The sequence below is a fragment of the Leguminivora glycinivorella genome, chromosome 9 (assembly GCF_023078275.1).
Source record: "Leguminivora glycinivorella isolate SPB_JAAS2020 chromosome 9, LegGlyc_1.1, whole genome shotgun sequence".
Taxonomy (NCBI): domain Eukaryota; kingdom Metazoa; phylum Arthropoda; class Insecta; order Lepidoptera; family Tortricidae; genus Leguminivora; species Leguminivora glycinivorella.
This window is the reverse complement of record NC_062979.1, coordinates 2,743,640-2,757,825: the sequence shown is the minus strand read 5'-3', so window position 1 is coordinate 2,757,825 and position 14,186 is coordinate 2,743,640. Positions and strand designations below refer to the sequence as shown.

The 14,186-nt window shown below is 35.7% G+C and overlaps 1 protein-coding gene across 1 annotated transcript; it reads left to right on the top strand.

Moving 5' to 3' along the window:
* Positions 1-389: 389 nt before the first annotated feature.
* On the top strand, positions 390-13,687 carry LOC125229634 (ashwin-like). Its single transcript, XM_048134515.1, has 3 exons — positions 390-540; positions 636-959; positions 13,355-13,687. The coding sequence occupies exons 1-3, from the start codon at positions 466-468 to the stop codon at positions 13,415-13,417; spliced, it is 462 nt and encodes a 153-aa protein (XP_047990472.1). The 5' UTR covers positions 390-465; the 3' UTR covers positions 13,418-13,687.
* Positions 13,688-14,186: the final 499 nt, after the last annotated feature.

Sequence of the window (14,186 nt, the reverse complement as noted above, 5' to 3'; positions counted from 1 at the left end):
TATAAGAACCAATTTATTCAAGTATTTTGAGTACATTTATTCTGTCGATAAAAATATTTAGCAAAAATAATCAATAATGTAAATTTTCACCGTGATTAAGAAAATAGTTTTTTACACTATACATAGTGTTTACAGAGAGTGTTGTTCAATTATTAATTGGGAATTACAAATCTTCCTTAAAATATCTCATTTTTATTTAGTTTTATAATTAATTGTAAGGCAAACATACGTTTAACTTTGGTTGTTTCTTCATTTAATAGTTTTTGTTATATTCTCAGTTTATATTTTAAATTCATTTTTATTGGGTAAATGGGCTTTATATCATTACAAACTTCATAAACACCTGGTAAAGCCAGCTGTCATGAATGTCATTATCAGCTGAGGTTATTTGAAAAGCCTCCAAAATGAAATTGACTAAAATTATGCTTTATTAAATTTTCTGATGAATTATAAGACATTTTGAATATGGCTGTACCTTGTGAAATGTTACTGCATCCCGAACTATTAACAAACGAGCAATTAATATACGTACTTCACGAGGTAACCTTCAGTGAAGTTTACTACTAGTTTTGTTTACAGTTACTGCGCATTCGATATTTCTTTTGTGTAAATAAACATCTATTTTTCATTTCTAGCGACATTTGAGAATCCCGAACCTTCAAAATATGGCAAGAGATGAGTTGTTACACATTTTTCACCAGTATTGTGTGCCCCATGGCCAGAGAAGATATAGAGACTCAGGAAGAGGAAAGGTGTTGAATAAAGCGCGACCTGTCAGTCCGCCGGCACCACATACAGTATCTCTAAATACAGCCTTTAACACAAGGAAATCTGTGCACTCGGATAACTTGGAAAGACTCAAACCACCGCCTGACTTATTAAGTGGGCATATGAAAAGAATCAAATTAGAAAATAAGGAAAAGGATGTTTATTTAAAAAGGAAAATGTCTGTAGACTCTGTAAGTAAATTTAATTTCATACTTATATCTTATTCAAGAGTGCAATCTCATTAGAGGCCAAGGCTTAATTTCGGTTGCTCTCAGTCAGGGATCGGATACCGGTATTTTTTTCGGAACGGTTCCGTACGTTGACCCGAGAACTTTATTTTAGCGTTTCTGGTTCCATTAACCGGTATTCTTTTTCGTTCAGTGAACGAACGTTTATGAGTGAGAACTGTTCCGAAGAACAGAATTAAATGATACGTTCTTTAAAGAACAGTTCGCGGGAACGGAATTAAATGATACGTTCTTTAAAGAACAGTTCGCAGGAACGAAATTATTTCGGTTTTTCTATTTCCAAGAATTTGAACGAACAGTGGGGGGGGAACCATGCGCAAGCGGTGTCGGCCACGGTCATCACTTTAGTAACTTGTTTGATTTGAGACTAGCGGTGAGTAAACGTGGCGTCGAACGAAACTAAAGCTAGGAACATACTACGCGGACGTCCGTCGTAAAACGACCGCGACCGCGACCTATCAGTGTGCACGGAACAAAACATCCAGAGAGCCAGATTTCGATCGGACGTCCGTGCGCTCAAGGCCACGTCCGCGTCCGTCGACCGATAGTTTGCACGGTTATGTGTATTTCCATTGTCCAGATTCCCGTCCGCGGTCGATTTACGACGGACGTCCGCGTAGTGTGTTCCTAGCTTAATACGTCGAAAACATTCTGCACCACAACCACAATGAAGTAAGTATGTTTTTTTTTAATTAAGTGCTTTCAATTTTACCGATTTTAAAAGTTAAGTAATGTCACGACGCTTAAGTATTTATTTATTTACAGGCAATAGTACAGTCCAAGGTCAAATAAGGACGCGACGCCGCTATTAGCAAGAGCGAGAGAGCTGAATAACTTTCTCATTCTAACAAACATCAGCGTCCTTATTTGACCTTGGTTTGGTACGGTCATCCCATCTGTAAGCACTTTTGTGAGATGGACTTCCGAGCAAAGCGGTTCTGTTGCAATGGCCGTACCTTTCAAGGTCAAATAAGGACGCGACGCCGCTATTAGCAAGAGCGTGAGAGTTAAATAACTTTCTCATTCTAACATTTCTAACAAATAGCAGCGTCCTTATTTGACCTTGGTACGGTCATCTCATCTGTGTGCGTAGTTGAATGCACAAACGCTCACAGCCAGACTACATTTCTACAGCATATATATATATATATATATATATATATATATATATATATATATATATATATATATATATATATATATATATAATGTGTGTGTGCGTGCGTGCGTGTGTGTGTGTGTGTGTAATATACACTACTTTCCCATTAATTGTGACGTTTTAAATTAAAAAGACTCTCATTGTTGGTACTGTCAATTACCATAGAAATTACATCAGCTACTATCAACAATGGACCTTTAGTCTAAAAACGTCACAATTAAAGATAAGACAATGTGCAATTAGTCACAAAAATAAATTGTTTTTAGTATTCAAGACTCCCGTGTCCCAGAACTCGAAGAATCCCAATTCATTCAATGTTCTTATACTGCTGCGAGTGAAAGGGGCACTAATGATGATATTTATGACTTGATCGATGCACAGAATGAGCCACTGAGTAAAACTTACTTACCTATACTAAACCTTCATAAACCTAAATACTGAAACTCTGCCCAGTGGTTCGGTGTTAGGGCTTGCAATTATCCGTCCAATTCGAAATCCGGATGATTCGACTCGATATTTGAAAATTCGGATATTCGGATAAAACGGATATTTCGAATATTTTTTATTTTATTTAATAAATCTCATATTTAGTAACATAATTATGTACTACGATACGAAAAAAACGCCGTAGGAAATTGTTATTTTATAATCAGGCTTCAGCTGTTGTTCGTAACCTTAATGTTAGGTTAGGTTACTTAGTTATTTCATTCTTGCCTTTTTTATGAAATGACTTCAGTTGCTCATAAGATATATGATTTTATTTTTATGTAATTTTGACTAATATTTGATATTAATGAATTTTAATGCTAGAGACATAATCTGATTGCCATATGAGGCAAAACGTCATGTTGTGATCGTTTAGATCGAATATTACCTTGTTAGACCTACTCCTTGTTTAGATATCAGATTGCATTTACGAGGTTTTCATTGCCGATTTATTCAAATGCAAAAAGAACTATGACATATTACAAACACCATTTAGCTTTGTTAAATAACAAGGCTGAATGATCTTTCTCTCTAATAATTTTCACCTTTTATCTTTGATGACTTCGTGACTCCATTCCAGTTACACTTGTGATTCTCGGGTAGACGTTCTTAGCCAGAGGGCCTTACGTTACGTATACAGCGAAAAAGTTTTGGTGTTGCAACACTTGCAACCTATTTTGAAAGGATAAAATGTAAAAGCGTATCTGCTTAACTACTTCATCTTGTTCTGCAGTTCAATACTAAACAGGTCTTCCGCCGCGGGATACATAGAAGACTTCTTTTTGTCAGAAAATTTGAACAGTTTTAGTTCTGTTAGCAATTTATTTATTTATTTATAATGTATTCGGATGCTAACAATAATGAAAGTGCAGCATTTGATACGGTACTCAGTGTCACTTGATTGATTGAGTTAAACTGATATACATGAGATTATCCACAAATATTCATGAAAAAAACCCTGCCTGCTAAGCCGCGGTCCCGGGTTCGAATCCCGGTAAGGGCATTTATTTGTGTGATGAGCATAGATATTTGTTCCTGAGTCATGGATGTTTTCTGTGTATATAAGTATGTATTTATATCGTCGCCTAGCACACATAGTACAAGCTTTGCTTAGTTTGGGGCTAGGTTGATCTATGTAAGATGTCCCCCAATATTTATTTATTATTTATTTACTTATAAAATAAGGTAGTAGTGCCACTCAAGGAGTAATTTTTGATATAAATCGCTTTAATATCGTAAATGTGTTAATTTTACTTTAAAATTTGTTTTCCAAATGAGTTTCTTAAAAATTGTAATGGTATTTCTGTTATTCACAATATTCGAATTATTCGTTTTATCCGGATTTTAACGTGTAAATTATCCGAATTTCAAAATCAGCGGAAATCCGGATTACAAGCCCTATTCGGTGTCACTCCTAAAGTAGGTACTTACAGGTGACCGTACCGACATAGGTCAGTTAGGGACGCTGTTATTTATAAAAAATGAGAAAGCCTTATACGGTCAACCGGGGTGGCTTTAAAACGCAGGGGTGACTTTGAAAATTTAGTTTTAAAGTCATACTGTAAGTAAATTCGCGATTTTCTATGGTAGATTTACAAGAATATTTATTGATCTATTATCAAGCTACTAGTTACATGAACAGTTTCAGTAAATAATGAATGATGTTAATTTTAAAGCCGTTCAAATACCATCAAAGTAACCCCAAATTTTCCTAAAGCCACCCCGGTTGACGTAGCTCTCCCGCTCTTACAATCCCGTACTTGTTGACCTTGGTCGGTTTGGTCGTCTGTAGACAGTGTAGACACTAATACACTCGCCAACTACAGTTGTGTATTCCATGTAGATACACCAAGGGCCCAATTCTCAAAAGATTGTAACTTATTGTAATAATTATCTAGAAATGTAAGTATGCAAAATAAATAAAATATTTTTATTGCAGATAAAAGCTTTGACATAGATGATGAAGATCTGGTCTTCAAAATATATATATATATATAGAGAAAAAACTACCCCATATCCAAGCTATTCTGATGACCTTGAGGTGGATGTAAGTGCTTATAGTGTGAGAAAGCTGTATAAAATATAATCTGCACTAATTTGTATAAATATGTGTGTTACTTAATCTGTGTGAATTTGTAATAGTGATATGTTTTTAAATGTTTTTAAGGACCAAGATGCAGTCCTTGAGAGAGCACAACCCATGCAATCCATTTATACTATTTATAGTGAACCGGAACCGGACGCGATGTGCCCTTATTCATGCAAGCGTAATATAGTTGCAGTCGTTATAAGAAAAAAGTTAGAACAAGTTCCCGAAGAGAATTTACTGGCTTGTTTAGAAGATCTCGAAAATACAATAGAAAAATATTATTAAATGTGTATCAAGATTATGTGTACTCTATCATAATTATAGCTTCAGTGTAAAAGTCAATCATATTTTGGTACATTCGTTAGTGAAATATCGTTATAAAATAAGGGTTATTCCACTAGTTAGAGTTACCACTAAGTTGTTACCAGTGGTAACTACAATGTTATTTTCCCAGCTTTTACTCCTAGTAACTACTGGGAATACCATTAACTTTAACAATTTTTTTGTGGCAATTACTGGAAACATATAGGCAATTACTGGAAAGATTATATCATAAGATTCATAAGTTTTGTTTTATTTTATACACATGTAAAGCCTGACCAGAAATATATGACTACGCGCCATGTAGCGGAATTTCATTAAAACTATTTTCTTCATAATCATCATACTATACTGAACTGTCACTCCATACATCAGAATAACAGCGCACTCTTGACAATAGTTATATATTTCTGGTCAGGCTTTAGTTTCTTAATCATACTTACCATATCCAACGCGATCAATGTTATTTTCACGAAATCTAATGGCAACAGCTGAGACTGTTTCCTCACCTTTAATTGATTGGCCTCAATGGCCACTGCGTAAGAGTCGTTAGAGGTGCACATTGAATTAGAGCACACAAATATTATTTCAGTAGTTGCCTAATAGCAAGGACGATATATACCGGGACTGACAAAGCCCATACAAAAAAGTTTACCCCTGAAATGTCCCATACATTTCCGAGCGATTATTTCCGAAAAAATTAACAATATCAAAAAATGTTAGTAGTAAACCCCTATTCATTTTTTAATACCTATCTAACAATAGGTATATCACGTCAGGGTTGAAATAAAAAAAAAATCTCTCCCCACTTTACGTGTAGGGGCACCCTAATAAAATATTTTTTACCACTTTTTATTTTTGCACTTTGTTGGCGTGATTGATATACATATTGACACCAAATTTCAGCTTTCTAGTGCTAACGGTCACTGAGATTATCCGCGGACGGACGGACGGACAGACAGACATGGCGATAAGGGTTCCTAGTTGACTACGGAACCCTAGAAAAGATATTTGTAAGCATCATCAGTGTAGTTATGATACTATTTAATAGGTGGCGCTAAAAAATTCAGGTAAGATTCTTAGTATGAACATTATCAATCCTATATGAATCATCCTTGCTAATAGTAATTATGACGTTCTCAGAATAAAGGTCCCTGTCCATAGTACTTAATTAGTTCCAGTTCTACTAGGGCTTGCAATCCGGATATTCATTTTATCCGGATATCCGCCAATTTTAAAATCCGGATTTTTTGTAAGTTGAAATTCGGATTTTTTGTAAGTTGAAATTCGGATAAAACGAATAATTCGAATATTGTTTAAGACAAAAATACCATTGCATTATTTAAGAAAATCATGTGAAAAACGTTGAATTTTAAGATAAAATTGATACATTTACGTTATTAAAGCGATTAATATTAATAATATACTCCTTACTCCTTGAATGACCACTACTAATCTATTTTGTCATGAATATTTGTAAATGATCTCATGCACATGAAAGATAGGAAGTGAGAAAGAACAAGGCTGAATGGTGTTTGGAAAATTCCAATGTTCTTTTTGGATCGCTGAATCCACAGTAGCAGTGAAGCATTTAGCATTTGAATAAATCGGCAATGAAAACCTCGTCAATGCAATCTGATATCTAAACAGGGAGAAGCTGGTCTAACATACGACATATTCGATGTAAATATCATCAGTATTACGTAATATCTCAATCAGATCACATAATTATCTCAATCAGATTATCTGAATTGATTAAAATCAAATTTAGTCAAAATTACATAAAAATAAAATAACATATCATATGAGCGACATTTAGTATTTTTCATATCGTCGGCGTCGTACATATGTTATCAAACGGTATAATCCTAAATAATAAGAACCTACTTGTTTGCCTTAACCGGCCGTCCAGAGTGGGGTTCCAGAGCTATATGCTTGCAGGGACATCGAAAAGGCTTTAGTTTTTTACATACCGAATAACTTTATTTCGGTATCATGATTCCTTTTAAGATAATTACATTATGTATAAGGTAAGGAATAATATTTAGAATACCTAAAATATGACAAATTTGCATTCTATTCAAATCAGTACGAGTATACTTCACGGAGTCCAAAACTATACGCAAATCAGAAGTCCAAAACACGAAAAAATAGATAGAGAGCGATTGCGGGCGCCGGTCGGTCGGCTCGAGCGCGAGTACTTGCGCCGCCGGCGTACGCGTCTGTGTGCGTGCGCCACGCGCACACACAACTATACAGGGCCTCTCTGTGGGTTCCGCCCCCGTCAGCGCGACGGCGATAACGACCTAAAAATCTGAATTCGTGCTTGCCTCCTGTATAGTCTTAATCCTTTAATGATTCCGTTAACGTGAAACTTTAAGTAGACAGGCTTTATGAAGACAATTGGCCGGTGAGCCCTACAATTTTAAAATTTGCCGCCCTTTTTAGTGACAAAATTTGCTTGGCCGTCTATTGTTTACTAGGGAACCCTAAAAACGATACGTATTATACCTAGTTCATATAAAAGTGTGTCATTCCTGTCCTGATGAGTGATGAAATGAAACACAACTCTAATATTGACATCGAAGAAGAAAGACTTACAAAATGAAACCTTTAAAAACATACACAAGCTCTGAAAGAAGAAAGAAAGAAAATCAAGAGAGCCTTTACCAGTTGGTATGGTGACAATAAAATAAATGTGTAGTCCTCCAAGGTTGTATATGTACCTACACTTATTCGCTAGTTACGCTATAAGCATACACAAATTACGTACAACGTACACATAGTTTGGGACTGTTATGTTTATCAGGTTAACATTGACAAGTTATTTATTTAATATTAATGTAAAGTTATCCAAACCTAGCTCAATAGCTCAAAGTAAAAAATAACAAACTTATGTTTATGTCACAGTTTTCCATTAAACATTTTGATTTTTTTGTAGCCTCGTCATACATATACATGGTGTATATTCTATGCTGTTTCTTCCTTCCCATCTTAATGTTATTATGTTCACGTTATCACTTTCAATAGTTTCAATATCCAGCATACACTATCACTTAGTGGGGACGTTTATCGACAAAAAGAGGCCAAACCTTTTTTTCTTGACCAAAGCATGAAACTTGGCACAGTTGTTTTGTTCCTTATATCAAAATAAGCCGATTAAGATCGGGAGCCTTCAGGAGCCTCCCCCCTGGGGCTCGGGAGGGGGGGTCAAAGTACCGCTTCACCCGGCTTGCTTTGAAAAATTCTAACATACCCCGTTTAGTTCATAGGTCATGTTTGGTATCGTTTTCGAGTAAATCAATAACGTAGAATTCATTTTTGGTACTAAAATTATAATTTAATGGTAAATAAAATAAAAAAAGTTTGAAATTTTCATCTATGATTTACAAATTCAAGTCATCATAAATGTCAAACTGTTTGCTTTTTCTACAAATAAAAAATATGATATGAAAGCCTATTTAATATAGATTATGAAAAATATAACTTTTACCCACCTTTACTAACGTTAAGTTTCATAAAAAAAACTTTAAGCCGCGCGGCGTCGGGACGCCGCGAGCGTAATTTTAAAATGCCTATTCTCTCTATTAGAACCCGTTTAGCTATTAGGTCATGTTTAGTATCGTTTTCGAGTAAATAAATAACGTAGAATTTAGTTTTGGTACTAAAATGACCATTTAATGTTAAATGAAATTAAAAATTATTATTTTTTTAATTTTCTTCTGTGAGTTACAAATTCAAGTCACCATAAATGTCAAACGGTTTGCTTTTTCTATAAATATAAAAATATGATATTAAAGCCTATTCACAAAGGATAGTACGCGTTCACCTACGCGAGCTTAGACTGTGTGCGGGGAACGCGCCTCTTTCATATATTTGATCTCCAGTGTCAGAGGTGTGTTAATGCATAAATAGAAAAAGATTCATTATTATGGACTCCGGTGTCGACAACGGCAACACTCTGGTCGGACCACACACTCTAAAGACCGACTGTACCTGTTATTTATTCATTGTAGTGAATCCTGTAGGCCTAGCACATGATGGCCGCGGGAGTATGTCGCCGCGAGATAGACTACCCGTCCTTATGTCATTAATACAGTTAGAAGAAGACGTGGCATCTATCTCGCGGCGACATACTCCCGCGGCCATCATGTGCTAGGCCTACTGAAAGAAATTTATATAATAGTATTTTATACAATCGTGATATAATACAAAACTTTTCAGTCGAGTACCATGTGTAGTACGGTACGAGAGTGAAAAGTTTAATTATATCACTATTGTATACAATACTTTTTCTACGAGTCATCATCTTCATCATCAATGGACGGAAATATCATCATTCATGCAAGTTAAAATTAATGTCAATAGTCAATAGAGTCTTTCACCGTTGTATCAACATCGAATTACCTAGCAACCAATTGTTTGTAATAACCGTCTCTGATTGGCCGACAACGCGACAGATAAAAAAAAATGTGTTTCAGATGCAGGAAAATTTGCCAGGTACTGCAAATTAGTATAGAAATTGTATGAAGTTCTATTTTTGAAATTATTATAGTTAACTAAAGTCAATTATAATGAGCTTTTTATAATTGAGTCGGAACTGCCATAGAGTATCCAACACTGAAAAGTTAGCACTTATAGTTTAGTTTGTGGTGTCCTAATTGACAGATTACTCATACTATACATTCCCTTCACAGAGACATAGCTGGGTACATATGCAACTGCATAAAGAGGGCTCTACCCTCTTTTTGCAGTGCCATCGGTTTTTGCAACCTGATTTACATTAACATCTTGTAACTTCTAAGCATATACTGGCCACTTCAGTGTTGTCTGACCAGTGTGGTACCCATTCGTCTCCTTCTTCCTTCCATCCCCAAGAAGACGGACTTGGCAAATTTTGGTGTGGCACCAACGCCTGACTCCAAACAAGAACGCCCTGAGTCCCATTTCTCAAAACTGAAAGTTACAAGTTACAAGCGGAAGTCTCTTTCCAACTTGTCATATTAGACATTGAAAACCACTTGTAACTTGTAGCTTCGAGAAATGGGCCCCTGGTACACTGTGCGCAGTATATGCTGATAGGCAGCCTCTGAAGGAGGTATGTTCTCCAATTGTCGATCTTTTATGGTACCTAAAGACTACTCATTCACCGTTGCGCAACGACTTGGTCTGAAATAATATGTGCATTATCATTTTAGATTCTACAACTATCAAATTACAACTTTTTGGTGGATCACGTAACCTTCAGTATTACCCACTTACGTTACGTATCATACAAAATTATGGCACGTATTTAACCGGGCGACTGAATAACCATAGAAATGGGTATCAAAAATAATAGTTTGGCGACTAAAATGGGGCCTCAAAAATAACTTCCCGTTTAATATTATAGTTGCCCGGTTAATTATATGCCCAAAATTATTACAAACTTTAGTAGAATCTGATTTGCCTCTGATATTGCTCCATCTTGTAATAGTTTGACACCTTGGGTGGCCTGGCTAAGCTACAAAGCCAAAAGAAAAAGTTTCTAGATTAGACATAGTATGGGATAGGTACGATAAACGCAGCTTGAAACGATCAACAAGGGAGAAACATGGCCACCCAAGGCTTCAAACTATTACGAGATGGAGCAATATCATAGATAGGCTAATCAGATTCTACTAAATTTTGTAATTATTTTGTATGATAGGTAAGTGTGTAATAGTGAAGGTTAGGTACGTGATCCACCAAAATGTTGTAATTTGATAGTTGCAGAATCTGTTTAAATAAAATGACAATGCACATATTGTTTCAGATCAAGGGTCCTTACGCAACAGTGAATGAGTGCCGGAAGAACCTCTTTACTAGAAAAGATCGACACTTGGAGAACATACCTCCTTCCGAGGCTGCCTTACTTCATCATATACTGCCATTTGTCTAAGACTGGGGCTAAAGACATGCCAACCACACCCTTGTTGCCGACGCATTAGGACACCACGGACTCCACTGCCAGTCTGGTGCTGGCCGAATTTTGTGACACGCTGCACTTAACGATTTAATCCGCAAGGCTCTCGGCACATCGAACATACCGACAACCCTCGAACCTGTCGGCTTGTCAGCAGCAGACGGTAAGCGGCCTGATGGTTGCTCGCTTTTGCCTTGGTTTCTGGGACGACCCTTGGCGTGGGGCGTGACCTGTGTGGATACCTTGGCTCCGTCCAACGTCTAACGCTCGGCCCAGAAACCAGGGACTGCTGCTGCAAAACGCCCAGTTTAAACGCGCAAATATGCATTTTTAAAAAACAACTACATATTTGCGGCAATTGCATTTGAAACATTTGGACCATGGTCATCAGACACCAAGCAGTTCGTGAAGAAAGTTTCCACCAAACTTGTCTTGGTGTTTGGTGACATACGCATAGGCTTTTACATCATATTTTTTATTTAAAGAAAAAGCAAACAGTTGACATTTTTGTTGACTTGAGTTTGCAAATCATAAATGAATATTTTTTTTAATTTATTTACCATTAAATTATAATTATAGTACCAAAAATAAATTCTTTGTTATTAATTTACTCGAAAACTATATCAAACATGACCTAATAGCTAAACGGGGTCTAATAGAGTTTTTAAAATAGAGGCATTTTAAAATTACGCTCGCGGCGTCCCGACGCCGCGCGTCTTAAAGTAATTTTTTTGTGGAACTTAACGTTTGTAAATGTGGATAAAAGTTATATTTTTTTATAATCTATATTAAATAAGCTTTCATATCATATTTTTTATTTATAGAAAAAGCAAACAGTTTGTCATTTATGATGACTTGAATTTGTAAATCATGGATGAAAATTTCATTTTTTTTATTTTATTTTATTTACCATTAAATTATAATTTTAGTACTTAAAACGAATTCTACGTTATTGATTTACTCGAAAACGATACCAAACATGACCTATTAACTAAACGGGGTAAGTTAGAATTTTTCAAACCAAGCCGGGTGAAGCGGTACTTTGACCCCCTCCCGGGCCCCAGGGGAGGCTCTCGAAGGCTCCCGATCTTAATCGGCTTATTTTGATATAAGGAACAACTGTGCCAAGTTTCATGCTTTGGTCAAAAAATTTTAGGTTTTGCAATAAACTCCCCAACTACACTGCACGTTCACTGTTTATACGCCGAAAGTTGCAACTCAAGTAAATGAAGTAAACAAAACAAACAACCTACCTTCACCTTCATTGCCGGCCGCGGCCGGCCGGCTAACCGAAACAGAAATATAAATGAACTTCGTGTGAAAAAGAGACAGCGAAAGGCGGCTCGTGCGTCGGCGAAAACGCTCGGCTCTGGCGCTCGCTACAGTCGCTATACCTACTCCCGCGCGGCTCGGAACGAAATAATATTGGTTTTAGGAACGCTAAAATTCTGTTCGTTCATTTAAACGTTACTGTAAGGAACCGTTCTTTGAGGGAACGAAATAAGAACCGAAACCGAAATTATTTTGTTCCCACTGAACAAAATTTATAATGAATCGTTCTTTTAGGGAACGATATAAGAACCGTAACCGAAATTATTTTGTTCCCATTGAACAAAATTTATTGGTAACGGTTTAAGAACGATATCAAATGGTATTTGGGAACGGGTTCCGATCCCTGCTCTCAGTATTACATCCTATTCACTCTTAGTGACTTATACATGTTGAAGTTAAAAGTATTAAACCAATTCCCTCATATGTAATTTAAAAGTATGGCCTGAGGGCACATATTAACAGTCCAATTTCATGTTAATTTGTGACAAGAACAACAAAGGTTTACTGCTCAATAATTTACCCAATGTCAAAATCAATAACATTTATTCAGCAAGTAGACCACAAGAGCACTTTTACATGTCAAAAATTACAATAAATAATATGAATTCAACAAAAGTACAAAGTTACTATGATTCATAAAAATGTATTATTATTGAAATAAAATTGACACTTAATCATTAACATAATTCGACGACAACAACGTACAAGGCGCAATCTGCGCAGATCTTTTTTCTTATAGCAGATAGCACCTTGTACGTTGGTACCCAAGGTGCAATTTTCTGGAAAAAAAAAATTGCAGATTGTACCCTATACATTGTTGTCGTCGAATATTATGAATTATTTTACACACTAGGAATGGGCATTCTTGGGTTATTTTCACAATTTAAAATTAATTTAAAATGATGGCATGTCTTGCTATACGTCAGTTGTAGGTGTCTTATCAGTTATCAAGTTGAAATTAACTTTTTTCTTGCATAAATTTAATTCACCCTTCTATTGTTTCACAGGATACACCTGCGACCGATAGTCCATCACCGAAGAAGAACAGGAAACCCATAACATGGCCCTAAACAGTCGATAGATAATTACTTCATTAGGAAACTAGGCTAGCGCCAGATCTAGACTTTTTTGAGGGGGGGGCTGAAACTAAAAATATATGATTTGGCGCAGTAAACAGTGAACATTCTTTATATGTTTGAGTGGAAGAGCAACCAATACTGTGTACAAGCATACTGAGTGTAACTTGAGGATACCAAATAATAGGGAACTTGACTGTAGTTGAAATAAAATATTTTATACCATCCACGAAATAAAGCATCAGATAATTATAAGAAAAAACATGGACAGAAGTTATTTTTGATCAAATTTATATTTAATAATTCAAGTAGAAATATATAAAGTAAATAAGTTGACTGTGACATCACTCAATTCGATTTCATATAAATTCCATATTAGCAAGTTGTTCAAATTCGTTTTGACAGTTCTTAAAAAGAAGCTGATTTTACTAGGAGGCAAGTAGCCTATTTAATACATACATCCGAAAAAAAAACAAAAAACTGTTTTGCCGAGAGTAACTTTTTTTTTCTTTCATTTGCCCACAGAAATGAGTGTTTAAAATCTTTTTGGTGCCACATGTTACACTGTATATAAACAATAGTTGAGTGTCTCAAATGTTTTAACTTAGTTGTTTTTTGCATATGGTTAGGTTTTATTTACCCAACTGTCATAGGAAGGATATTGTGCTTTCCATCTATATTTTAGTTCTACAGTAAGGTATAAAGTTAATGAATGATAATGAGCACAGATATTTGTTCCTGAGTCATGGATGTTTTCTATGTC

Bases quoted from the DNA above. Each gene is read 5' to 3' on its own strand.
- LOC125229634 (XM_048134515.1), top strand. From the start codon at position 466: ATGGCTGTACCTTGTGAAATGTTACTGCATCCCGAACTATTAACAAAC. The intron at 541-635 runs GTAACCTTCAGT...TTTCATTTCTAG, and splicing joins TAATATACGTACTTCACGAG to CGACATTTGAGAATCCCGAA. The intron at 960-13,354 runs GTAAGTAAATTT...ATTGTTTCACAG, and splicing joins GGAAAATGTCTGTAGACTCT to GATACACCTGCGACCGATAG.